Source organism: Saitoella complicata (assembly GCF_001661265.1).
Source record: "Saitoella complicata NRRL Y-17804 unplaced genomic scaffold SAICOscaffold_28, whole genome shotgun sequence".
In the NCBI taxonomy this organism is placed as follows: domain Eukaryota; kingdom Fungi; phylum Ascomycota; class Saitoellomycetes; order Saitoellales; family Saitoellaceae; genus Saitoella; species Saitoella complicata.
The window spans coordinates 31897-56684 of NW_017567019.1; the positions used below are offsets into that span (position 1 = coordinate 31897).

The window sequence follows — 24788 nt, forward strand, 5'->3', positions numbered from 1 at the left end:
CCGTACCGAAGCCGGCACCACCAAAGTTCCCGACATTGGATTTCCAGACACCGCAGAATTACAAACTCGTCAAACCACTGCAGACCGCGTTCATGAGTACTGGTTTGCTGAGTAAACGTGGGATCAATACGAGTACGAGGAGTGTCGGTGGGGCAGGGATGCCGGATACGCCGGTCAAGAAGCCGGTGTTTGGGGTTGTGCAGCAGCAGCAAGTGGGTGGGCAAGTGGGGCAGGGATTGAGCCCGTTCGTCAGTCACCATCAGAAACAGCTTCCGGCGGGGCAGAGTCCCTTTGGGTCCTTGGGTGCGAGTTCTGTGGAATGCAGTCCTACTGTTCATAATCGATATCAGTTGCGTGAGCCGCTCGTGATGAACGAGAGTGAAGACGAAGATGAGGATGAAGACATGATGGACCTCGGCCTCGGCGACGCGAGTTTTGGGACGGCGGGAAATGAAACGGAAAGTAGTATGACGATGGATTTTCCGCCTACGCCGACGAAACTCGTACATGGGGGTGCTGCAGGGGGGAGGTTGGTACCGAGTAAGTTGGGGACGAGTATCAGCCCGCAGCGACGACCGAGTTTGGGGTTGACATTGCCAATTTCCAGGCCGGCGATGGGGGAGAAGGGTATGGGAGGTAGGGAGGAGGATCGGGGGTTAGTGACGCCGGATGGGAGGAGTCATGGGAGTGGGTTTGGGCTCGTTCCGTTGGATGCGAGTCGACTTTCTATCTCCACCACGCCGACGCATCATCATCATGGACACGGGCTGGGGCTCAGCGTGACGAGTCCACCGCATACACCGGCGAGTACGACGGCGCGGATGAAGGGTATTCTGGATACGCGGTTTACGAATGTGGAGTTGATGGGCGAGGGTGAATTTAGCGAGGTTTATTCCGTACAGGAGCGGGATGATGGAGGCTTCGTGAAGTATGCGGTCAAGAAGACCAAATACCCCTTCATCGGGCCCAAAGACCGAGCGCGGCGGTTGGAGGAGGTGGAGATATTGAAGTTGTTGGGGGAACACGAACACATTGTCACGCTAATTGATTCGTGGGAGCAGGCTGGACATCTGTATATCCAGACCGAGTTGTGCGAGAATGGGAGTTTGGATGTGTTTTTGCAGGAGCAGGGGAGGATTGCGCGGTTGGATGAGTTTCGGGTGTGGAAGGTTTTGACGGAGTTGGCGTTGGGGTTGAAGCATATCCATGATATGGGTGTGTTGCATCTTGACCTCAAGCCCGCCAACGTCTTCATTACCTTTGAGGGTACGTTGAAGATTGGGGATTTTGGGATGGCGACACGCTGGCCGGCTGAGAGGGGTGTGGAGAGGGAGGGGGATAGGGAGTATATCGCGCCTGAGGTGTTGAGTTATCAGCAGTACGATAAACCCGCCGACGTCTTTTCGCTGGGTTTGATCATGCTCGAGATTGCCGCAAACATCGTGCTACCTGATAACGGTCTCCCATGGCAGAAACTCCGGAGTGGTGATTTAAGCGACGCACCCAAGCTTTCCTTCTCGGATACGGAGTCTACCGCGGATTCGGGACCGAACGAGCCCCTCATCAGACCGGGCGATGAGCCATATCGGCCCAAATTCTTCGAGATGGGGTTGGATCGGATTGTGAGGTGGATGTTGAGTCCGGAGCCGAGGGAGAGGCCGACGATTGGGGATGTGCTTGGGACGATGGAGGTGCAATGGGTTGAGGGACGGCGGAAGGCTGGTGCGGTGATTTACGAGGGAGAGTATGGACCTTCTGGGGAGGAGGGGGTTCAGGAAGGTAGGGGAAAGGTTGGCGAGGAGGAGGATTGGAGGATGGAACTGTGAGGAATATTGTGGGATAGGTCGGGCATTTGCGGTATATCATCGGGTGTTGGAGAGATTGAGTAGGGTCTTCTTCTTGTTTGGATAGTTACTAGGTAGTTCTTGCTGCTCTGTTTTGTATTGCGGTTGCATGGTTTGGAGCTTTTGGGTATTATTAGGGATTTCGGGGTTAGCGATATCGATTCTTTTTTCAGTTGGGATGGATCGGCGGTAGTGAGAGGTAGTACTTGAGGAATATACGGTTTCAAAGTCATGGCGATGACCTTCGATCAATATGATGCGTCTCGCAATTGAAGCCGTTTACATGTATTCGATGTGAGGTACTGTAGCTGGGGGATACAGTACGTCGTCCTGCTGGTTACTGCACGTATGTACCCGTCATTGCACAACGTTCCAACATCCAAAAAGTGATCGTTGCCCAATACACCCCTTTCGATAGCCGAGAATTGCAGCACTGGGTACGGTGATATTCCAAGTGTATGGCTTTGGCTTGCTAACGCGGTTACGGCATAGGGTATCCACCCATCGTCCCTCCCACGAAAACTCAGACGCCGTTCAACTCATATCCGATCAAGTGCCCCACGGCGACACCAGCAGCGAAATAGCAAGCAATCATGAACAGAGTACCAAGGACAGCATACAATCTCGGAACCCGATCATTCTATTCCCATACTCACCCTTCAACACCGTTCTACACACCCCAACAGCAAGACATCTTATCAAGAGCACTGAAGCATGTCCCAGAGCATGGGTTTACTCCCGAGTCTCTGAGTATGGCTGCGCGTGAGGCTGGATACCTTGACATTACCCATGCCCTCTTCCCCAAGGGTGCCTGGTCTATTGCAGAGTACCATATGGTTACCGAGCGTGAGCGTTTGAAGGGGCACTTACCAGCTCTGGAGGAAGAGAAAGGTGTTGGGAGAAAGATCAGGAGGCTATGTGTGGAGAGGCTGAAGGCAAACAAGGATGTTATTGGACATTGGCAAGAAGCTCTGGCGCTCATGGCCCTGCCAAGGAATGCGCCAGGATCAATGGCCGAATTGGCTAAACTTGCGGATGAGATGTGGTATCTGACTGGAGATCCAAGTGTGGACATGAATTGGTATACCAAACGAGCGAGCTTGGCAAGTGTTTATGCCACCACAGAGGTCTATATGACACAAGATACATCGGCTGACTTTGCCAACACATGGGCATTCCTTGACCGCAGATTAGGGGATGTGCAAACGCTTGGCAAAGGAGTGGGCAATGTCACGGAGTATATCAGTTTCACAGCACACTCCATCGGGAATATCTTGAACTCCCGGGGAATGAGATTGTAAGGAACGAGTGATGCGGACGCAGCTTTAGAGCTGGTCGAGGAGGTATCCGAGAAGACAAAGAGCAAATTTATATGAGTACTATCTGAAACGAACGGGATCTGGAAGAAGTCAGTAGGAGAAACGCGTGCAAGCGTGCGGATGCTGGCTGAATTCGAAGAAACGCCGCGAACTGAATCCAAGTGCGTTTGAGCCGGGACCCTAGCCATAGAAATGAGGATCAAAACATATAGCTCAGTAGCTACAAGAATTCTTGTTTCATAGCCCATACTTTTTCGGTCTGTTCCATAACCTTTCCCAATCCGTACAAACCAAAACAAACGCGTATACGTATACTGTATTGAGCTCGGTTCGTTTGAGCTCGGTTCGTTTGAGCTCGGTTCGTTTGAGCTCGGACCGCCAAAGCGCACAGACAGACCTCTCCACCATAGTTCTTGAAAATACTCGAAGGACAATGAGATGAACGCACCACCTCAGCCCGCGCGTCCCACGAGTCCCCGGAGACTCCCAGATGCGGAGTTGACGGTCACCTGGGGCTGATTATTATAGGTATTGACTTGGATCACCTTCGTGCTTGGGATAGGCGGGATATTCGATGTCTGGGATTGGGTACTTTATGGCTCGGTATGTGCTATGTTTATCTACTCGAGGCTTGAGTCTTCAAGCTAATCTGGTGTCGGTGTACAGATATCTGGAGGGGATGTTGCGGTGAAGGATGTTTGGCCATGGGGGTTCCCCGTGGATCGGTATTGGACGCATCTGGTGGTGTTGACGGGTGTGGTTGTGTGGGTCTGGGTGGTCGTCAATTGGCTTGGGATGAAGTATTACACGAGGTCTCGAGGCTGCAATTGTATGGCGATGGAATTGGAGTGGATAGCATTCGGTCTTTTCATTTTCATTCTCGTGTTCGCGTAGGGTGACATTGGCCTCAAACCGCCGCAGCAAGTTAGCAGCAAGCACATCTCTCGGGGATTCCTGAGAACTGTAGACACGACCGGATTAAGTCGTCCTAACTCCAGTTACTGGGAATCCAACGTCGTGGAGGGCCGCGTTCCGTGGCTCCTCCGTCGCGGTCGACGAGAGCTTCCCGCTCTCAACCTTTCCTACACCAAAGTCCAGAGACCAAGGACACCAGCACCTCCCTCCCTCCAGCGGTAGACCATCAGAGGGTTGGTCGCAGCAAATAACAATGGAGACAATCGTTATCCTCTCCGGTCCAATCCGAATCAGAACCACCTCGACGCAACCACCAACCACACCCGAAGATGCCCCGTCCATGTCACGCTCCACCTCCCTCCCCATTCCAGACTCCACATCCTCGAAGGTCGACCAATCCCAACCGTTCCGCTCCCTCCGCATCAAGAAATCCTCCGCAGCGATCCTCGCCCGTTCATCCGTCCTCGCCGACAATCTCGCACGCGACGCAGCATTCACCCCACCACGACACCCCCTCAGCACCCGCGACCGGGATCGCGTAACAAGCGGCCCAGGCCTCCTTGAACGGTCAGGGAAATTGGAGGAATCGTTGAAACGAGATGCAAAGACACCCCCGAAACCACGGAAACCGGCACTGATCAGTGCAGTGAAACCCCTCGCTCTCGAGGACGATATAAAGGACAGATTAGCACGCGCGGTCAGCGGGAGTCTAGAACTGAAACAGAAAGCGGAAAAGGAAAGGGAGAAGACGGAGCAGGAACGATTCGTGGAGACTGTGGAGGAGAAATCGAAGAATTGGATCGTGAGGCGGGAAGCGTTACCCGTACCCAAGAAAGTGTCGATACCGTCGTTTTTGCAACAATGGGATCAGGCATTTCAGTCACAGACGCAGCAACAACCATCACAGCCTGTTTCGCCGGTGGAGTCTGCGGCTTCTACCACGACCTCCTCATCGACTCGCACACTGAAGGATTATACCGCATTTATCCCGATTCCAGAGGAAGAGGCACCAGCACCACAGGTCCGGGCAGCACCGAAGAAGGTGTTACGTGTGGTGCCGTATGCGAATGTGAACGTGTCGACTGGAGTGGATGGCATCAGAAGGGAAAGGGAGAGAGAGGTTAGGAGTGTTAGTGAGGGGAGTTCGAGGGTTAGAGATCTCGCGGCGAGGTTTGCTAGGATTGGAAGTGAGTAAAGACCGGGGTTCCCTGCGTGTGAAGGGTTGTTTGGTTTTCTGAACGCCGACAAGGACAGGTGAGGACTATGGGGTCGTGTGGACTATGGGAGTTTGGTTTCGTTTTGTTTTGAATATCCTTAATGGTAACGAAACTGCGCTTGCTTTTGGTAAGCATGAATTGAGCGTTTCTTTCAACTATCCTTGGATGAACTTGCAAAGGCCAGCTACCCAACCATTACACGCGACGGAGTGTTATGCTGTCGCGATCATCATCCGACATAAAGGCATGGATGGAAAAGGGGGTGAGGACAGCGTGAGATGCTATAACGGTATATTTTGTTACTGGTGATCCTCTCCCTATCGTACCAACTTCTATGCAATCCGCGCGACTTCCATCATTCGTCTCGTCGAGGATACGTATCGTACTCCATGCTATTCCATCCCACACGGCCCGTGCACACCTTCCAATTCTTCCATGTCGGCCCGCACGCACAGTTCGGTACTCTCGCTCGGCTCGCTAAGCTTCATCCAACGCCATCAAAGTATGCACGACCCACTCATAACTCATCCAACTCGCCGCCATGCTCGGCACAACCTTCAACACATTCGGCCCCAACCCCTTATAAAACCCCTTCACCCCCTCCTTCCTCCAAATCGTCCGCACCGCATCGCCCAACCCGGTATACCCATACTCGATCCCCTTCATCGTGTTCACCTGGAATCGTCGTCGTAGGACGTCGGCGGGGTATGTGATTGTCTGCGCTACTCCACCTGCAATCGCGCCCGACAGGAGTTTTTCGGAGGCAGAGGGTTGGGAGCCGTCCGGGCGGAAGAAGGAGCGGAGGTGTTCGTAGACGGCGAAGTTGAGGCCGACGTAGGGTGCTACGCCGAGGGTTGTTGGGACGATTCCGCGGTAGAGGCCGCGGATTCCGCCTTCGTTGCGGTAGATTTGTTTCATGGTCGTTGTCATACCCGGTAATTTTGCCGTTCCCCTCACGAGTTCGAGGGAGGGGATTGATGCGGATGCGATGGAGATACGCGTCCGTGTGATATCAAGCGGATACGTCGCAGCAACACTCACAACCCCCGCCAACCCACCCGCCGTCAATCGTCTAATCGTATCCAACTCCCTCTCCCCCTCCTCCAACATCCCCTTCTTAAATACGTTGTAACTCCAGAACTGAACGGCGCTATACGGCGCAATCCTGATACAGTTCGTCCAGTTTCCGCGCATGTAGCCTCGCCAACCTTCTTCACGCCACATTTTTGCGAGGGTTGGAAACATGCCTTGGTAGGAGTTTCCGGTTGCGGGGCCTTGGACTTGGAAGAGGATTTTCATGCGTTCGACGGGGGAGACGATTGTGCGGGAAACTGCGCCGGCTACGCCGCCGGCGAGGAAGGATGCGACTTGGGGTTGTGCAATAAACTGGATCACTGCGCTCTTCTCCTGTACCGGTGCCTCGACTCCATATCCATCGGCGGTAGTCGTCGTCGGTGCTGCTGGTGGTTGTGTCGGAGCCATTGTGTGAGATTGATTGAGAGTGAATGAACGTCGTACCACTATCGAAACGGAGAAGCAAAAAGCGACGGGAATGAATGGTCCATAGACCGGGGGGATCCTGATCCTTTTGTTTTTTCCCTTCCCGGGAATCGCCGGAGTGCCGTACGTCGACGACCCCAGTCCACCAGCCACAGCCGCGCCGTATACCGGCCTCGCTGTCACCGCCAACAACATTGAACGAACATTCAAACGGCATTCGCCCCATCAATTCGCCATGACTCGTGCAGAACGTCTGCTCAGAAACTTTTTTGTTGCTGCGGTGCTCTACATCGGCGTCTTCCTTGGCTACATCCCTGCACCGAAGTCATTGGAGGAGATTTGGTTGTACGTGCCGTTCTTGGTCGTGGTTTCGTTTGGATTGGTATGTTATACGTCGCCTGCCTGGGTAGGCGGGAGGGAGATGGACGCCTGGGCAACGCAATTGCCCGTCAGCACAACTGTGACCATAGCAACTAACTAACTGTGCGCACAGTGGTGTCTTTACACTCTCGTTTACGGTGTTTTGACGTTCCAGGACAAGGAAGCGGATTTCAAAGAGCTCGTTAAGGTATGTCTGAAGATGGTAAACTGTCTCACTGTGACGCTTACCTTGATACCGCAGGAAATCGAAACTGCAAAGGCAGATCTGAGGACGAAGGGTGTTACGGTTGACTGATTTGGCAGCAAGGTGTTATACTATACTGGCGAGACCTCCTACTTTTTGGATATAATTGATGATGCATTGCAATTCCGTACGATGTAATCCCTTCCCCTCCATGATGACGCAAGCGGGGGTCGTACACGTGCACCTGCATCTACGACCAACACCAACACCAACACCAACAATCCAAACTCGAAAATTCATGATGATGGAGATAGATGCTCCTGCTCCACGAGCAGCCCCTTTGGGTAGCCGACCCCATCGAGTATGTTCTTCAGAAGCTGATGGGTCCATTACAGTGTGCCCAAGTTGCAGCAAAGACTCTTATGTGAATCCACATCTTGAGCTTCTCATCAATCCAGAATGTTATCATAAACTGTGGCTTCAGACCAGCTGTGAAGGCTTGAATCAGTGCTAACGATTTTACAGGTGTACATCTTGTATTGACAGCCTCTTCACCCTCGGTCCAGCACCATGTCCCCTCTGCGGCAAAATCCTCCGCAAGAACAAGTTTCGGAAGCAGACGTTCGAAGACATCACTGTTGAGCGGGAACTCGACATTCGAAAACGAGTAGCAAAGATTTACAACCGACGGCCTGAGGAATTCGACTCGTTACGTGCCTACAACGATTATCTGGAGGAATACGAGATCGACGTCTTCAATCTGGTGAATGGGATCGACATACAGGAAACCGAGGCCAAGTTGGAGAAATATGCCGGGTCAAATAGGAAGGAAATTGCGGCGAATGCGGCGAGGGCGGTTAGTGAGGCTCAGGCATTGCAGCAACAAGAAGCTGCACGGAAGGTAGCGGCGAAGGAGGCGAGACAACAAGCGCTCCTGGACGAGGAAGAAGAAAGGCGGGAAAAGGCTGAGGATGAGGCGGGATTGTTGAAGGCATTGGCAGCGGCTGGTAATGAGAAGGATTCAGCACGGATTGTGAAAGCGCATGAACAGCGTGTCGCGCATCGTGCTCAACTCAGGGCACAGAGACGAAGAGAGCGTGATGAGGCATTGGCGGCACAGTTCACTGATATGCCTGCTTTCGGTGCTCCAAGACCCAAAATCGAGGAAGAGGATGATACGCCGTTTGATCCTCTTGGTGGTGAGGGGATGTCGAGTGCGATGTATGTCGTGCAGAGCAATTATGATGACATCAAGTCTATGGAGATCGTGCGAAATCCTGAGGCAGTTGCGAGTGGGTTTAATGTCACGGAGGTGTTTCGGAAAGCGCTGTTCAGTGCTTTTGCTGGGTTGGGGTGTGATGTTGGTGCTGAAACCGAGGCGAGGGAGGCCCTGGATGGTGATGTGAAGATGCAAAATGCGGTTGTGGCATGACATGAATAGAGGCATATCAGCCGACGGCTAAACATGGTCCCGGTTGCGTTTCTCGGTTCGGATTACTTCATATGGATATCCGGCATATTTTTAACAATGTGATTCATACGGCGTTATCAGGACTAGATGCGTGAGAGATTGCTTGCCAGCTATAAAACTTGTGCTAAAAAGGCTAGGTATCCCCGCTCGATGTAAAGCCCCGTAGTAACTTAGAACAGCTCGTCCACAACTGCCGGTTTAGGATGCCTTACGGTTACTTTCGATCAGCCAATGACGTAGGCGTCGAACCCTCATGGATAATCCCTCACTAAACCCAAACATCAAACTTCAAATGCACTGGTCTGGTAGGGCAGGCTCGGTTCCCTCAACCAGAGGCGCCAGGTCTGCCGGCTGAACATGTTCACCCTCCCCTTGTACACTGGTCTCCGGAGCATCCACCTTCACCTCCTCCTCCTCCTCCTCCTCCTCCTCCTCTTCACTCGAACTATCCTCCTCCGAAGACGAATCGTCAGATGACGACGTCTCCACAACCTCTTCCTCTTTGAAAGTCTTTCCAGCGCCGGCGCCGGCAACTCCAGGGACAGGAGCATCATCCGCCATACCTGCGATATACGCCAAATCATCCTTGACGAGACTTTTGACTACATCGGCCATATCGACCACATCCTCCGCCCTCGGTTCTTCTTCTCTCTCGGTCCTCGGCTGACGGATTTCTTGTGGGTGTTCGTCATGTTGTGGTTTTGGGACGAGTGTGAATTGGGGTGGGACTTCCCGTGCGACGACGATGGTGGGGAACTCGAGGACGGTACAGTTGCGGAGGTTATCTTTGAAGTTCTGTTCTGGGTCCAGCTGGATGTATGCCTCTGCTCTGGCGGGGGAGTTGACGTCTCGCAGTAGATAGTGTAAAGCAAAGGGTGCGTCTTCCGAGAAATGCGCCGTTAACGCCTCTTGCTCTAACTGCTTCGCCGCGGCTTCGGAAAGGATCTCTGTATCCGGAACCCGGTCATCCAAGATCCTGATTTCTTGCCCGGTGGATTGTGTGAGAAAGATCCACTCGATAGTCCAACTCAACACCTTTCTCTTCTGGTTCCAGCTTGTTTTGTTTTCTCGCGCTCGTTTCATTCCTTGTGGTGCTAGGACTTGTCGGACGCCGTTCCGAGTGACTTGTTTCCTTGTTTGTTGGCTCGAGAATGCGAAGCGGCCGCTGGAGTCGGGTTGAGAGGTGGTGGTGCGGGCGGCATTGTCGAGTGTGCGTTCGATGCCGGTGAGGTAGTTATAGTCAAGGTCGAGAGACAGGGGTGTTTGGAGGTCTGTCCGTTTTCGGAATTCAGTTGGATCGCGTTCTATGTCCCCATTATCAGCTTCACAGCCTTGTCAGAAGTGTGGATAGGAGACATACCTCCACTGCAGGACTTTTGAACTTTGTGCCGTTTGGAGCACGGGAGAGAACATGTTTTCAGTTTACATCGTGGGCAGGTATATTTCGATGGCCCGACATGACAGATCGCACACAACTTGGTCGTCAACAGGGTTTCTTCCATCCTTGATCCTTCCCTTGCTTTGCCTTGTCCTTCGACTTCCCGACATGGAATGTACGAGTGGCTGAGTCGTACGTGCACCGCCACACGGACCGGCCGTGTTCAAAAGGGAGTTCGCTCCTCCAACTGACCCAACCACCCCGACCCACCCCAAGTCCAGTAATCCAACACCTCCAATCTCCTTCAGTCGTACTTGACTGCTGTAATCCTATTTGGCATACAGCCCCATTTCTCGCACTGAACAAGAAAGTGCATTCCGTTGCCTTGTGTTAGACAAGCCTGTGTTTTCTCGAGTGGCGATTGTGGAACGAGAAGCCTGAAACTTTTGTTGTGTGAAAGTGTTGGTTGAGCAAGAGGCTATAGCCCAGTATTGAGAATTGAAAAGAGTTGTTTGAATCACGATCACGAAGAAGTGAACGCACAGTGTGTCCTTGTTGCAGTTATTGCCTAGAGACATCGTTTTATCGTCCTCGAGACTTCCATCGAACCAGCGTACATCGACAAATCAACAAACGAGAAGCAGAAGCAGATACGAAAGATGAGTTCAGCAGTTTACTACCAGTTCAAGTCGCAGAAAGAACCGTCGCGTATCTCGTTCGACGGAACCGGTATTTCCGTCTTTGATTTGAAACGCGAGATCATCACCATCAACAAACTCGGCTCCGGTACAGATTTCGATTTAGCGATTTATCACGCGAACACGAATGAAGGTTCGCAAGGTTCTCCGACACTGGGGTCGATGGGGGTTGCTAACAGTCGGGGTATAGAATACAAAGATGACACTACCATCATTCCACGCTCGACGAGTGTCATCGCACGCCGTCTCCCAGCCTCAAAGTTCGGTAAGGGAACAGCTGCACGCTACGTAACCGGCCGAGCCCCTACAACCTCAAACTCCCGCGTCGAATCCTTCTCCAACTCCAAGAAACCCCACGCCACCTCCTCTACCTCAGCGTCCGCTCCCTCCGCGACGACATTGTCTGCGGTGGGTGTAGCCGCATCCGGAAATGAAGAAGACATGATCAAAGCCATGTTTGCAGCCTCCTCCGCGCAATGGAACGAGACTCTTGACCAAATGTCGCAACAAACGGCTATCCACAAAGCCCGCCCTGGAGCCAACAATGCGCCCGTCCCGGATCGTCCACCCCCCGTTGGGTATATCTGCTACCGATGCGGAGAGAAGGGACATTGGATCCAAGCTTGTCCCACGAATGCGGATCCGAATTATGATGGGAAGCCGAGGGTGAAGCGAACGACGGGTATCCCTCGAAGTTTCCTAAAGACAGTCGCTAAGCCTCTTCCTGGCGGTGACGGTGACGACACCGAAGAAGGCAAAGGTGGCGTCATGGTCAACTCGGAAGGCGAATACGTCGTCGCGGTCGCGGACTCAAAGTCATGGGAGAAATATCAAGCTCGCGCTACTGCTTCGACGAAAACCTCGGATCGTCCGGTATCGGAGGAGTTGGCGTGTAAGTTGTGTAAGAAGGTCGCGAAGGCTGCGGTTAGGTTCCCGTGTTGCAAGTGTCTTGCGTGCGAGGAGTGTGCGCAGGAGGCGTTATTGGGGAGTGACTTTGTGTGTCCGAATGAGGCGTGTAAGACTCCGGAAGTGTTGTTGGAGGGGTTGGAGGTTGATGAGGAGATCCGGGGAAAGGTTGAGGAGTGGATCAAGGAGGGGGAGAAAGAGAAGGAGACGTCAAAATCGCCCAGTGGAACACCCAAGACCGAAAACGCCGTTGCTAACCCGAAGAAGAGAGCGGCGGAAGATGATGTGGAGGAAACACCCGAAATCCAGACAGAGGGCGTTCAATCCGACCAATCAGCCGCCGCTGCTCAAGCACATGCACAAGGACGCGCCTACGACCCACGATACCCCGCCCCACCACCCGGGTTCCACGAGTCAGGGGGTATGGTGCCCACGATGGATGGTATGCCCCCTATGCCTATGCCACCTATGCCCATGCCCGGAATGATGGGAATGCCGGGGATGCCAGGTATGCCTGCTATGCCATTCAATCCGATGATGATGGGTATGGGCATGCCCGGGATGCCAGGTATGCCCATGCCGCCGATGGGCATGAATCCGATGATGATGCAGCAGATGATGATGGGGATGCCCGGGATGCCGGGTATGCCGGGGATGGGAATGGGAATGGGAATGGGAATGGGTAATATGGGTGGACAGGGGATGGGAGGACAAGGGATGGGGAGGGGACCTGGGTTTGGGCAGGGGCCTGTGAAGAGGCCGAGGAGGGAGTAAGTGTGGGGAAGGTGAGGGAAGTTGAACGATTAGCATTATTGAATGACAAACCGTTTTACGTATTCTGCTGTTTACACTTCGATCAGCAAGTCAAATCGAAGCGTGAGAACTTTTGTAGGCGGACCGTCCCACAACCAAGTACGGCTGTCATCTCTTTCCTGCGAATTAGGAGCAAGAATAAGGCCGAATAGAATGTAGTCCTACAATCTCCGCCTTCTCTGCAACGAGCTCAGTCTTGACGTCACCTTCCCGTTTGAGCCTTGATTGAAATCACGCGGTAACAAAATCCGCTGGAGCTCCCCACCAGGATTTCAGTCCTCCAACATCCTGACGGCACCTGGGGTTAATCGTATCCATCAAAGGAATTCAAGATGCCTATCGGATCAAGCTTCACCTCCTTCCTCGCTTCCGCCCGGTTCATGCCCCAATCCCGCCGTCGTGGATCCGATTCATCCACCACTACCACCTCCTCGCTCGACTCAAACGATACACAAGCCACCGTATCTACGACATGCTCTGTCCGCCGTCCCCGTCCTTCGCCTCCTTCCCGTACAAACTCCAACGAGGGCCCCAGCGCAGGTCGCGGCGGTCGACGTGGAGGAGGTGGTGGTGGAGGTGCACGAGATCCGATCCTATGTTGTTCGACCTGCCACACGCACCTAACCCTCACCTCCTCTACCCTCTCAAAAGCCTTCCGCGGACGATACGGTCCCGCCCTCTTAACTTCCACCCTGACAAACATCACACTCTCTCCACCCCGCTCACGACACTTGTTGACGGGGGTGCATGTCGTTAGGGATGCGATGTGTGGGGGATGTGGGGGCGTTGTTGGGTGGAAGTATATCGAGGCTCCTGGGGGTGGGGAGCAGGGGTATAAGGTTGGGAGGTATGTGGTTGAGGGTGGGAGGGTTGTGAAGGAGAATGGGTGGGGTGAAGGGAGTGATAGTGACGATGATGGAGATGAGGAAAGCTTGTGGAGTGAGGACGGAAGTGATATTGACATCAGGGATTTGGTTGCGTGAAGTGCTTTCGATAATCGTGGGAATTGTTGTGTACGTGAACGAAAGAGGTTGGGAATGTATTGGGAGCTTTTTGGAAGGCCTATCTGGCCATGGTTTTATTTTTGACTGTTTTGACTGTTTTGTGGGCTTATAGGGCGTTCTTACCGTTGCTAATAATGGCTTGATCTGATCTGGAGGGGTTTCTCAGTACTTACCGGTAGTGCTGTCTTTTGGCGTTGGCTTTCTATTTTTGGTACATAATGATAGGAATGGATTTTGATGTCCTTGCTCGATACCTTACGATCTCATGACTCTGTCGTCTACTTGTCCGTGGCAGAAGTATCGGTACCCGTGCGAACAGCCAGCTGTGGATGCCCGAGGTCAATAAAGAACAGAACAATCTTCACAACTACCCTATAACTAAAGCTAATACCAACATCATCTGTAAACCGAGAAACCATGAACAATAACACGTCCATAACCAATGTCGACGTAACGAACGTAAATCAAAAAACAAACGCTAACACAAAACCAAAACCGCGGTATCCTTACCCATTACCTGCATTTCCTCTTTCCTCATCACGGTAACCCACTCGAGCCAAGTTCTTAGGCAAGAACGGCCTCCTCGCTCTCCTCCTCCCCCAATCCCTGCACACCAACCTCAAACAACCTCTCCTTAGCCCTAATCTCAATCCCACCATACGGCTCCTCCTGCTTAACCTTAATAACATCCTTCGTCGCCAACACAAGAACCTCAAAGAACATCTTGACTGCATCAGCGCGACTCTGTCCAGTCGTCATCTGCTCGAAATCAACGACCTCCTTCGCATCAGCCTCGGCTTCGGGCCGAAATTCGGAACGGAGGTATTGGATGGCCTTGACGGTATTCCGCGACACCACGCCGGGTTGCGTGGCTTCAGGCAGAGCCGCCTCACCAAGGTTGGGTTCATCCTCAAACAAACCCGTCATCTCGGCAGGCTGGTATGGATCCTCCGCGCCCAAGACCGGCTCATCAAACTCCAGCACCTGCGGTTCCTCAACCCCGAAACCCAACTCTTCTTCCTCGCCGGGTGCCAAGGCCTGTGGTTCATCCTCCAAGGGCGCCGCTTCCTGCATCTGTACGTCCTCCATGGCCTCGAACCCGGGTTCGTCAAGACGCGCTTCCTTCCTCGAAGGTTCTTCCTCCTCCTCGGGTTGGATAGCTCCACCCTCCTCCCTCCGTCTCTTCATGCCCCTAACGAAATCAGGACTCAACAACCCTGCAAGATCGGGGTGCACGCCCTGTTGTCTCCACACACTCCATCCACCTTGCTGACCCAACACCAAGCTCAACATGACAGGGTCACGAGGCAAGAGCGTTGTCGCATCAGGCGGGAGAAGAGTGGATGATGGGTCACGCAGATGAGCCTTGAGCTGTGCCTGGGTAAGCTCGGTCTTCGCGTCGATTTGAACCTTCAATTGTCTTCGAGGAGCAGCATGACGCGCCTCCTCGGCTTGCTCTTGTTCCTCGACGACGGGAGTAGCGAGTCTGAACTCCTCCTCCGCCTCAGCTGCTCTAGGTGTACGCTCGCCTTCCTCAAGCAAGGGACTTCCAGCCCTAGGCGTCCTCTCACCCTCAGCCTCCTCCTGTAGGCCAGTCGTCAGCTCACCGAAATCCAGACCCGGAATCTCGATATCGGCACCAATCCCCAACTCATCGTCGAACGCAAGCGCAGGCTGCTCCTCCGCCCCGAACTCAAGCGTGGTCTTCTCCCCAGCAGGCTCGGGACTGACTTCACGACTGATGATAGTCGGTGCATCACGTCCCATCTCGACGGAGATGGAGGTGTCTTTAGGTGCGCCAGCGGCGGCAGTGGAGAAATCCAACCCAAGGTCAAGTTCCATCTGAGTGTGAGGGTCAAGAGACCCGAGTTCCATTGGATCCTCACCAAGGAGGAGGTGCGAAGTATCAGGCGCGTTAAGGCCGTACTCAATCGAGATGTCTTCTTCTCTCAACGTGATATCCGCCGCTCTACTCGTGTTCGCACCGAGATTCGCAGTGACAGTTCCATCCAAGAAGGACAAATCCGCCGTCGGCATAAGCAAATCAAGCTCAGTGATGACATCGGGGAGAGTGAGCGTCGTATGCGCTTCCGCCTGTGTCGACAAATTCAAATCCACATTTCCAGGCCTGAACGCCATCTTGATCCTTCCCATCGCTTCCTGCGCGTCTTCCAAGAGATACCGTGCTTTGCGGCTGTAAATTCGGACGACACCCAACAACAACTGACCGGAGAGACGGAGAGCCATGGGCGCAGTGGAGTCAGTGTCGGAGATGAGGGAAGAGACGGAGGATGGAATATTGGTGGTTGTGATCTGGGGTTTCGTTAGGCGGCGTTCCATGTGTGCTGCCAGCCAGATACGTGCAAGCGGACCCTTGCGGGTAAGAAGGGATTCTGCGTAGAACTGGGATCATTGTTAGTGAAGGGTCCTTTAGGGTGGCAAGAAGATGAACAAACCATTATGAAGTATGTGTAGCAAGTAGCGGATTAGGTTAGTTCAGCAAAAGGGAAATCGACGCGCACAGCGCTTGAGTTGTCTTCCTTCTCGGTGTGTATGCGAACCCGACAAACGACCAGCGATTCGAGCTCTCGTTCACTTGCGATCGGACAGAAAAACTCACAGACCGTGACTGATCTGCGTTTCCAAAAAGCTAATAGAGTGTATGCGATCGGTTTCGTAACTTTTCGAGTGGGATAACGCGTCGAGATCAATGGTGGTTTCTTCGTGAAGGATGCGATTCGCGTCGACATTTGAGGTGTGCAGCGCGGTGCAGCGCGTGAGGAGTCGCGTTCTATGGGCGGTCTATGATCTGCGCTTTGACAATGAAGGTGCACTGTGGTCAGCATCCGCGGATAAGACAGTAAGACGGTCTGATCTTATCACTAAAGCGGATGATACTGCTTTGGAACATCCCGACTTTGTCCAGGACATCTTGGTGACACCCACTGGATCTTGGGCAGTAACCGCATGTCGTGATGAGGAAGTAAGAGTATTCGATATTGGCAGCGGTTCACTAGTGAAGGTGATCAAAGGGCATTACGATGAAGTATCGGCGCAGGCAATGTGGGGAAACATGCTTGCGAGTGCAAGTTTGGATGGAACCATCAGGCAGTGGTCCATGGTGAAGCCGATGTGCGAGCAATGAAGAAGGTTGTCTGGGAAGAGGAGGATGTTGAGGAATAGGACAAGCCAGCAACAGGGCTAACTGCGGAACAAGAGGCTGAATTGGCCGAGTTGATGGGTGGTGACGACGATCTTTGATTAGATCTCTGGGGTACAAGTGGCCTCACAACCAGCGCAAGACAGACAACATAGACCGGCAGAAGAGCCTTGGGCCTTACACATGAGAAAGTGAGTTCTTGGCGAAGGAGCGTTTACGTCTGCTGGTCAGGTTTCAAAACGTTAAGCCGGCCCGTGGAACTCGAGACAGGAGCCAGAGCCCATGAACGGGCAGTGGCGAATAGACATGCTCTTGATTTTCCATATCATGTTCAAAAATGCATTACAACTCATACTTATGTACATTTGCCGAGGTATGACTTCATCGCCAATCGTCCCGTGGGGCTCATTAATTAACGTGTGGACCGGGCCGTACCGGGCCTCCACCGAGCCCTTCAAATCCCAATTGAAAGCTCCCCCTCAACTGATCTGCCAAGCCAACACCTCGTCTATATAACCTCACTGACTCATCCCTCGTAAGGCTCCATCAAATCAGATCAAACGAAGAACCATGTCATACAACTACAACCAAGGTCCCGGCTACGGTAATCCCTACGGCCACGGCGCTCCTCCACCTCCACAGCCCCCGCAGCACCAGCAGCCCTATGGATATGGTGCTCCCCCGCCCGTACCGCTTCATCCGAATCAATACGGCGGTCCTCCTCCACACAGTCCGCAGCCATGCTATGGTGCTCCAGCACCGCCGGCGCCCTATGGCTCGCACAGTCCAGGATATCCTCCGGTTCCAGCTCAAGCACCATATGGTGCGCCTTCGCCGATACCCGGACCATACGGACACTCCCCAGCGCCTGCTCCATACGGTGCTCCCCCTCCTCCTGCTCAACTATATGGCGGCGGTGGTGGTTACCATTCTCCCTCCCCCTACGGCAATCCCCAGGGAAGCTGGAACCCCGAATCCACCATCCAAACCATCCGCAAAGCAACAAAAGGCTTCGGCACAGACGAAGCCGCTCTCATCGCCGCCCTCGCACCCTTAACCCCTCACCAAATGTCCATCCTCGTCCGCGCATTCGAATCGCAGGTCGGGAAACCGCTCATGAAGGTCATCGAGAGCGAGACGAGTAGTAGGGGTTATTTCCAGTTTGGGTTACGTGGGTTGGTGTTGGGGCCTGTTGCGTGGGAAGCGTGGTTGTTGCATCGGGCGTGTAGTGGACCTGGGACGAAAGAGGTTACGTTGACGGAGTTGTTGTTGGGAAGGACTGATGAGGAGATATTTGCGCTTAAAGCCGAGTATGAGCGGCAGTTTCGGAAACCGGTGGATAAAGCCATTCGGGGCGAGTTGAGTATGAAGACGGAGAGGTTTTTCAATATGGCGCTCGCTGCTGGGAGAGCGCCTGCGCATGTCCCGATCGACCACAATCAAGTCACGAATGATGCGCATACGTGTCATAACGGAATGCACGGGCTCGGCACAGACGAAATCCCCATCTGTGGGATCTTCTCCACCCGCTCCCTCCCGCACCTCTCCGCTCTCGCCCAAACCTACCAATCCCTCTACCGCCGTCCCCTCCTCTCCGCGATCCAGTCCGATTTCTCCGGACACATGCGTGACGGCTTAGTCCAAATCCTCGCGATGGCACTTAACCCCGCTGCGCGGAAAGCGGAATTATTGGAGGCTGCGATGGCGGGGGCGGGGACGAAGGATGAGTTGTTGTGTATGAGGGTTATCAGGGGGCGGTGGGGTGTTGATGGGGTACCGTGGGAGAGGGTGAAGGGGGAGTATGCGAGGATGTATGGGAAGAGTTTGGTAGGGAGGGTTAAGGGGGATACGAGTGGGGATTATGAGAGGTTGATGGTTGCGATTATTGGGAATTAGGAAAGTTGCGTATGCTGCGGGAGCTCGAGTATGATTATGATTATGGTTAGTATACCTCTACGAACATGCTTGTAACCTCTTAAGATTGAGTTCCATCCTCAGACTTGATGCCGTCATCTCAGCACGCGTTATCGATTTCATACCTGGGCGCGGCTCGCGGGTATACGTACGCCTCGTTGTATAAGCTGAAGGACTCGGAGGAGATAGACAGCGTTACGTACTACCTTTACTACGATACGCGTACACCTCGACGAATACTATAGCTATGCCAACGCCGTTCGCTCCACCAACCTGCAACCTCGTCGGCCCCTTCGCGCTGCTAATCCAATGCCTTCTTGCCTTCCTCGCATTCCTCGCCCTCCTCCTCAAACGCCAACGCGAACCACGCCGTTCACGACGACCGTTGAGGATTTGGATGTTCGATGTGGGAAAACAGGCTTTTGGAGCGGGTGTCGTGCATGGTGTTAATTTGGGCGTGAGTATTCTGGGTGTAGGGGGGTTTGAGGAGGGTGCGGGCGGTGGAGGGGGAGGGGGAGGTGGGGGCGAGGATGATGGTGATCCGTGTGTGTGGTAAGTCCTTGTGAGACGGGGTGTGAGGTACGAGGACGAGGGCTAATGGGGTGTTGGGTGTGTAGGTACTTCTTCAACGTCGCGGTGGATACGACGATCGGGGTACCGATTTTGTATGTGATTTTGACGGCTTTGACGTCGTTTACGGTCTACCTCGGCATTCACGGCACCATCAGCGGGCAATACTCACCTCCCTCCACCACCTCCACCACAACTAAGCGCAAATCCCGATGGTCATGGTGGTTCAAACAAACCGCACTCTACGCCCTTTCTCTTCTCCTCATGAAAGTCTTGATATTCGTGGTCTTTGCGACACTACCGGGGTTGGTGGAGGCATTGGAAGAATTGGGAGAAGTGTTGTTGAGGTGGACGAGGGGGTATCCGAGGGTCGAGGAGGGGTTTGTGTTGTTTGTGTTTCCGCTAGTGATGAATGTTTTGCAGGCTTGGTTGAGTGAGTACTCCATCCTTCCCTTCTTTCTTGTCATTTTACTCTTTCGTGGTCGTGGCTACGCGTACGGGGGAGCTGAGATGAGGGGATGAGTTGACATGACAGAAGCTAATTTGTGGGACATAGTTGATAATATTGTCAAGTCTAAGGATGTGGAGGGGGATGAGGACGCTGACAGCGAAAGTGAAAGCACGTTGGTCAGGCCTCGCCGACATGGTTACCGTTCTTATCAGTCTATTCGAGTTGTTGAAGATAACGACGAGGACAGTTCATTGGATAGGCCTATCAAAGGAGCTAAAGAAGATGGCGACGAGGACACGGATGATAACGTGTACGACACAGCCGCAGGGCAGCGCAAGATCAAGATAAGCGCCGTTCGCCGGGGGAGCAGCGGACTGAGAAGCGAGATTCCAGATGGGACGATTAGACGGGGAAGTCTGGAGCGATTATAGAAATATAAGATCTCTTGGATTATTATTTTTGCGGGATTACAGCATGTGGCTCTCTGATTTGTCACTCAGCGCCCCCCCCCCCCCCCAACCAACCCAGCGCTTGAGGTGCCGCACCGCGGAAGTCACACGCCAACACCACCCTAAATTTATTCATCATTGAATCTCGTCACCAAGGACTCTCCAGCACCTCTACACCTAAACAACTATACACAAAATGTCTGGACAGGCTGTTGCTGATATCGGTTTGATCGGTTTGGCCGTTATGGGTCAGAACTTGATCCTTAACATGGCTGACCACGGATTCACCGGTGCGTTTTTCCCTGATCTTGATCCGATCCGATTTGATCTCATACTGATCTGTTGATCTCCAGTCTGTGCCTACAACCGTACCACCTCCAAGGTCGACGCTTTCCTTGACAACGAGGCCAAGGGCAAGGCCATCGTCGGTGCTCACTCCATCGAGGAGCTCTGCTCCAAGCTCAAGCGCCCAAGGCGTGTCATGCTCCTCGTCAAGGCCGGTGCCGCCGTCGACTCCTTCATCGAGCAGCTCTTGCCTTTCCTCGAGAAGGGTGACATCATCATCGACGGTGGTAACTCCCACTACCCCGACACCAACCGTCGCTGCGACTACCTCGCCGAGAAGGGCATCTTGTTCGTTGGTTCCGGTGTCTCTGGTGGTGAGGAGGGTGCCCGTACCGGTCCTTCCCTCATGCCCGGTGGTGCCAAGGACGCTTGGCCTCACTTGAAGGATATCTTCCAGTCTTGCGCTGCCCAGACTGACGGCGAGCCCTGTTGTGACTGGGTCGGTGACCAGGGTGCTGGACACTACGTCAAGATGGTTCACAACGGTATTGAGTACGGAGACATGCAGCTCATCTGTGAGGCTTACGACATGTTGAAGCGTGGTGTTGGATTGACCAACCAGGAGATCGCTGACGTCTTCGAGAAGTGGAACAACGGTGTCCTCGACTCTTTCTTGATCGAGATCACCCGCGACATCTTGAAGTTCACTGACGACGATGGTACTCCCCTCGTTGAGAAGATCATGGACACCGCTGGTCAGAAGGGTACCGGTAAGTGGACCGCCATCAACGCTTTGGACCTCGGTATGCCCGTCACCCTCATCGGTGAGGCTGTCTTCTCCCGTTGTTTGTCCTCCATCCGCGAGGAGCGTGGCCGCGCTTCCGAGCGCCTCGCCGGTCCCGTCATCGACAAGTTCTCCGGTGACAAGGCCAAGATCATCGACCAGATGGAGCAGGCCCTCTACGCTTCCAAGATTATCTCCTACGCCCAGGGTTTCATGCTCATGCGTGAGGCCGCCAAGGCTTACGGCTGGACCCTCAACAACGCCGGTATTGCCCTCATGTGGCGCGGTGGATGTATCATCCGTTCCGCCTTCTTGGGTGACATCACCAACGCCTACAAAAAGAACGCCGACCTCGAGAACCTCCTCTTCGACGACTTCTTCCACGCTGCCATCGAGAAGGCTCAGCCCTCTTGGCGCCAGGTCGTTGCTCAGGGTGCTTTGTGGGGTATCCCCACCCCTGCTTTCTCCACTGCTTTGTCCTTCTTCGACGGATACAGGGCTAAGCGTCTCCCTGCTAACTTGTTGCAGGCTCAGCGTGACTACTTCGGTGCCCACACCTTCCGTATCTTGCCTGAGTTCGCTTCCGAGAAGTACCCCATTGACACCGACATCCACGTCAACTGGACCGGACGTGGTGGTAACGTCTCTGCCTCTACCTACGATGCTTAAGCATGTCGCTTTGGCTGCGTAGTCTTTGATTGCGAGAGATAGGGTTGGGGTTGTAAGATGGGAAGAAGTATGATTAGAAGGAGATGGATGGGGTTGTAGGCTTTTCTTGATTGTGAAGACGTGTTGAGTACGGTTTGCTTATGTGGAACGCTTAGTGGGAAAGAAAAGAAAAAATCTTAACAAATATACGCTTTTTGTACTGTACTATCTGCTTTATTGACATTCCATCCATCGTCCATATCGTTAAGGTTGAGGTCGGTTTGGTCGGCCGCTGCAGCCGCCATATACAGTACGGTATACCAACTAACGTCGCAACGGACCCTTAATACCGTAACGCATACACCCGTACACAAACACCAAACCTTACTTATCGCAGCTGTCCATCGGACTCGATAGAGAGCAAGATGTCGGCACTACCAGCAAGTAAGCAAAACACAGCTTCCGCAACTGCCAGCATGGCTCCCCAATCGTCTACAGCCCTAACCATGGCTGCTGGGCGTTCGATCACCCCCGAAGACGGTACGTCCAAGCACATGCATATCTGCAACGCACATCATGGCGAGAAATTTCCCGTTGCTGGTGTTGTCCCCTTTGAGCCTTTCTTCTCGTCCTGCGTATGTGAGGGAGGATTGTGTGCAGTTTGCTAACATTGGTGGTGGTATGGAATAGCCCATGACACGGGGTTTGTCGAACCGCTAAACCCGAACCGCAATACGCTTCACCCGCACCCGGAAGCAGAGACTGCACCACATGAAGAGCTTGATCCGGAGGTGTTGAAGGGGTATGACGAGGCGGAAGACAGGGATGGTGGGAAGGTTGGTTTTGGGAAGAAGATTAGGGGGGAGATTAAGGTGATTGAGGGGAAGGTTTTGAGGAATAGGGAGTTGGTTGAGGAGGGGAGGGCGATGAAGAGAGGGGAAGCATGAGGAGTGCCTCAGATGGAGGGGAAGGGGTTTCTTGCTGGCGAGAATTGCAAGAGAGCGAGAGGGAGGGTGTATGCTATCCCAGCCGCCGGCGTTCTATGTGTTTCTATCGTTGATAATTCTAATGTCCTATTCACTTCGGTCGGGATCGTGTCTGTTCTGTATCCACAACACAAGGCTGGTTGTATGCACCGAAATCGATATCCATGACACACTTTCGAGTTCTTGAATCGGGGGGAAGAGGTGTTTGCACGACAAGACTGAGAAGGGTCCTACCAAACTCTAGACGATGAATAGAATGAAAGGAATGATCGTCTTGTCCAATTATTCCAAGTATTCCTCCTCAGCTGAATGACCCATATCGGAGGTGTATGGCGATTATGTCCAGTGCTGCACTCCAGCGCGACTCAATGCGGCCCACCCGTCATACGAAAGCGTACGAAGGAACGACCCAACACAACTCCATCTAACTGGCCTTCGACTGGAAGGAAGGGAGATTTTCACTCAGCGACCATCTACCAACGATTGTCAAGTCCCAGGGGGTTACTTGACGAAAAGAATAGAGGGCATTAAGGGAGGCAAAGCGACACTGGGGTGATCGCGGTCCGTGTAAGTTGGATACAAACGGATATCGGGACCGACGACATCGAGACTGAGCGAACTACAAAGTACAGCAAACGACATACGAGAGTTGAGGTATATAGAGGAGGAAGCCTAGGAGGAGAGCATTGTATCGGCATACAACACGACTATCATACAACAATGTCAACACCACCACCACCAACAGGAGGAGGCTGGCGCTCCTACCTCCCCACCCTCCCCTCCCTCTCCAACGCAAGCATACAATCCCAACTACTCACATACACCCTCAAACGTGCACTTGGAACATTCCTCCTATCATCCAACGACGAGGAGGAGGTGCGGAGACTGGAGGTGGAGATGAGTGGTGGTGGAAGAGTTGAACTGAGGAATGTCAAGCTAGACGTCGATGCGATTCTGGGACGGATACCGATGCCGTTACCGGTGAAGTTGTTGGAGGCTAGAGCAGATTTGGTGAGTTTGACGCCAGCGCTGACGGGCACGAGGATTGAGCTATCTGGACTTCGGGTGCGTGGAGCGCCACTTCCGCCAGCATCTACGCCTACTGCGAGTCCGAACGTGAGTGTATCGTTCTCGACGAGCTCGCTGGCTGAGAGCCTCATCCCCGCCGACACGGAGTTAGAGGAGTCCTTGGAGCTTCCACCATCGATTGATGTCGAGTCTGAGGGTGGTCTGAACGGATTGTTGAAGAAGGCAATCGAGACCGTACTCGGTGGACTCGAGGTCAAAATCGTAGATACGGAGCTCCGGATCGAATTGCCAACTGAGGGACGTGAGTGGAAAGAGGAGGTCGTGCTACACCTAAACGAAGTACTCTATGCCGCACCCACATCCACCTTCGAAGTCCGAGGTATCTCTGCCTACGCATTCCACGACGCTATCCCATCTGAGTCATCCCTTACTGGTGCGGAGACGGCAGAGGTCATTGAAAGGATTATTCAATCTCGGTCACAGTCGGTGTTGAGCAGACCGGGGTTAAGCAGTCGACAAGCGTCATTTTCTAGTGACGTGAGTGATGTGAGTGCGTATAGTGACTTCAGTTGGGAGGGAGGAGGAGGGAGGGATATCCCGGATGATTTGTTTCAGAGTATGGTGTTCTCGAGGGAGGAGGGCCAGAGTTTGTACCTTTCTGCTATTTCTGAACGGGTTAGGCAGTCCGCGATGCAGCCATCGAGAGTGGGGATGGGGTCGACGGCTTATCAGTCCATGATGGAGCCTTCTGCGACGTATGAGAGTGCGGTTGAATTTGAGTCTGAGGTTCGGGAGGAGGACCAGGGGGAGAAAGATCAGGGGGAGAGGGAGAGGAGTGTTACACCGACGAACTCGAGCACGACGACTACGACAGTCGGCGAG

General features: G+C 53.4%; 16 protein-coding genes across 16 annotated transcripts; 12 read left to right on the top strand and 4 right to left on the bottom strand.

Annotated features, from left to right (window-relative positions):
* Positions 1-1052: 1052 nt before the first annotated feature.
* On the top strand, positions 1053-1763 carry SAICODRAFT_41045 (kinase-like protein; the record flags this gene model as incomplete). The annotated part of the gene is made up of 1 exon (XM_019168648.1): positions 1053-1763. A coding segment is annotated over one exon (711 nt), but the record flags the coding sequence as incomplete, so codon positions are not given.
* A 437-nt stretch (positions 1764-2200) lies between these two features.
* Positions 2201-3145, top strand: SAICODRAFT_97555 (ubiquinone biosynthesis protein COQ9; the record flags this gene model as incomplete). Its single annotated transcript, XM_019172115.1, has 2 exons — positions 2201-2281; positions 2337-3145. Exon 2 carries the CDS (start codon positions 2438-2440, stop codon positions 3143-3145), a length of 708 nt encoding a protein of 235 aa, XP_019021199.1. The 5' UTR covers positions 2201-2281; positions 2337-2437.
* A 1049-nt stretch (positions 3146-4194) lies between these two features.
* Positions 4195-5503, top strand: SAICODRAFT_176563 (uncharacterized protein). The gene has a single exon (XM_019165843.1). It carries the CDS (start codon positions 4332-4334, stop codon positions 5271-5273), a length of 942 nt encoding a protein of 313 aa, XP_019021200.1. The 5' UTR covers positions 4195-4331; the 3' UTR covers positions 5274-5503.
* Positions 5504-5772: 269 nt separating this feature from the next.
* Positions 5773-6777, bottom strand: SAICODRAFT_37378 (mitochondrial carrier; the record flags this gene model as incomplete). The annotated part of the gene is made up of 2 exons (XM_019168557.1): positions 5773-6681; positions 6709-6777. The coding sequence occupies 2 exons, from the start codon at positions 6775-6777 to the stop codon at positions 5773-5775; spliced, it is 978 nt and encodes a 325-aa protein (XP_019021201.1).
* A 253-nt stretch (positions 6778-7030) lies between these two features.
* On the top strand, positions 7031-7471 carry SAICODRAFT_10148 (dolichol-phosphate mannosyltransferase subunit 3-like protein; the record flags this gene model as incomplete). The annotated part of the gene is made up of 3 exons (XM_019165185.1): positions 7031-7177; positions 7289-7363; positions 7418-7471. 3 exons carry the CDS (start codon positions 7031-7033, stop codon positions 7469-7471), a joined length of 276 nt encoding a protein of 91 aa, XP_019021202.1.
* Positions 7472-7664: 193 nt separating this feature from the next.
* On the top strand, positions 7665-8792 carry SAICODRAFT_62094 (CDK-activating kinase assembly factor; the record flags this gene model as incomplete). Its single annotated transcript, XM_019169888.1, has 2 exons — positions 7665-7834; positions 7886-8792. The coding sequence occupies 2 exons, from the start codon at positions 7665-7667 to the stop codon at positions 8790-8792; spliced, it is 1077 nt and encodes a 358-aa protein (XP_019021203.1).
* Positions 8671-10333, bottom strand: SAICODRAFT_73623 (uncharacterized protein; the record flags this gene model as incomplete). The annotated part of the gene is made up of 2 exons (XM_019170876.1): positions 8671-10135; positions 10192-10333. 2 exons carry the CDS (start codon positions 10331-10333, stop codon positions 9120-9122), a joined length of 1158 nt encoding a protein of 385 aa, XP_019021204.1. The 3' UTR covers positions 8671-9119.
* Positions 10334-10471: 138 nt separating this feature from the next.
* Positions 10472-10795, bottom strand: SAICODRAFT_32078 (uncharacterized protein). The gene has a single exon (XM_019168104.1). The coding sequence runs from the start codon at positions 10785-10787 to the stop codon at positions 10539-10541; it is 249 nt and encodes an 82-aa protein (XP_019021205.1). The 5' UTR covers positions 10788-10795; the 3' UTR covers positions 10472-10538.
* SAICODRAFT_85423 (DWNN-domain-containing protein) lies at positions 10472-12641 on the top strand. The gene is made up of 2 exons (XM_019171403.1): positions 10472-11040; positions 11098-12641. Exons 1-2 carry the CDS (start codon positions 10869-10871, stop codon positions 12585-12587), a joined length of 1662 nt encoding a protein of 553 aa, XP_019021206.1. The 5' UTR covers positions 10472-10868; the 3' UTR covers positions 12588-12641.
* A 317-nt stretch (positions 12642-12958) lies between these two features.
* Positions 12959-13609, top strand: SAICODRAFT_10152 (yippee-domain-containing protein; the record flags this gene model as incomplete). The annotated part of the gene is made up of 1 exon (XM_019165186.1): positions 12959-13609. One exon carries the CDS (start codon positions 12959-12961, stop codon positions 13607-13609), a length of 651 nt encoding a protein of 216 aa, XP_019021207.1.
* A 553-nt stretch (positions 13610-14162) lies between these two features.
* SAICODRAFT_21845 (uncharacterized protein) lies at positions 14163-16366 on the bottom strand. Its single transcript, XM_019166479.1, has 2 exons — positions 16087-16366; positions 14163-16033 (listed from the first exon to the last, which is right to left on the bottom strand). The coding sequence occupies exons 1-2, from the start codon at positions 16087-16089 to the stop codon at positions 14195-14197; spliced, it is 1842 nt and encodes a 613-aa protein (XP_019021208.1). The 5' UTR covers positions 16090-16366; the 3' UTR covers positions 14163-14194.
* SAICODRAFT_32080 (WD40 repeat-like protein) lies at positions 16293-17052 on the top strand. Its single transcript, XM_019168105.1, has one exon. The coding sequence runs from the start codon at positions 16362-16364 to the stop codon at positions 16773-16775; it is 414 nt and encodes a 137-aa protein (XP_019021209.1). The 5' UTR covers positions 16293-16361; the 3' UTR covers positions 16776-17052.
* Positions 17053-17426: 374 nt separating this feature from the next.
* On the top strand, positions 17427-18686 carry SAICODRAFT_44159 (Annexin; the record flags this gene model as incomplete). Its single annotated transcript, XM_019168765.2, has 1 exon — positions 17427-18686. A coding segment is annotated over one exon (1260 nt), but the record flags the coding sequence as incomplete, so codon positions are not given.
* A 307-nt stretch (positions 18687-18993) lies between these two features.
* SAICODRAFT_176662 (uncharacterized protein) lies at positions 18994-19957 on the top strand. The gene has a single exon (XM_019165844.1). It carries the CDS (start codon positions 19302-19304, stop codon positions 19794-19796), a length of 495 nt encoding a protein of 164 aa, XP_019021211.1. The 5' UTR covers positions 18994-19301; the 3' UTR covers positions 19797-19957.
* Positions 19958-20370: 413 nt separating this feature from the next.
* Positions 20371-21912, top strand: SAICODRAFT_62234 (putative 6-phosphogluconate dehydrogenase Gnd1; the record flags this gene model as incomplete). The annotated part of the gene is made up of 2 exons (XM_019169899.1): positions 20371-20464; positions 20528-21912. 2 exons carry the CDS (start codon positions 20371-20373, stop codon positions 21910-21912), a joined length of 1479 nt encoding a protein of 492 aa, XP_019021212.1.
* Positions 21913-22318: 406 nt separating this feature from the next.
* On the top strand, positions 22319-22638 carry SAICODRAFT_32082 (uncharacterized protein). Its single transcript, XM_019168106.1, has one exon. It carries the CDS (start codon positions 22368-22370, stop codon positions 22557-22559), a length of 192 nt encoding a protein of 63 aa, XP_019021213.1. The 5' UTR covers positions 22319-22367; the 3' UTR covers positions 22560-22638.
* Positions 22639-24788: the final 2150 nt, after the last annotated feature.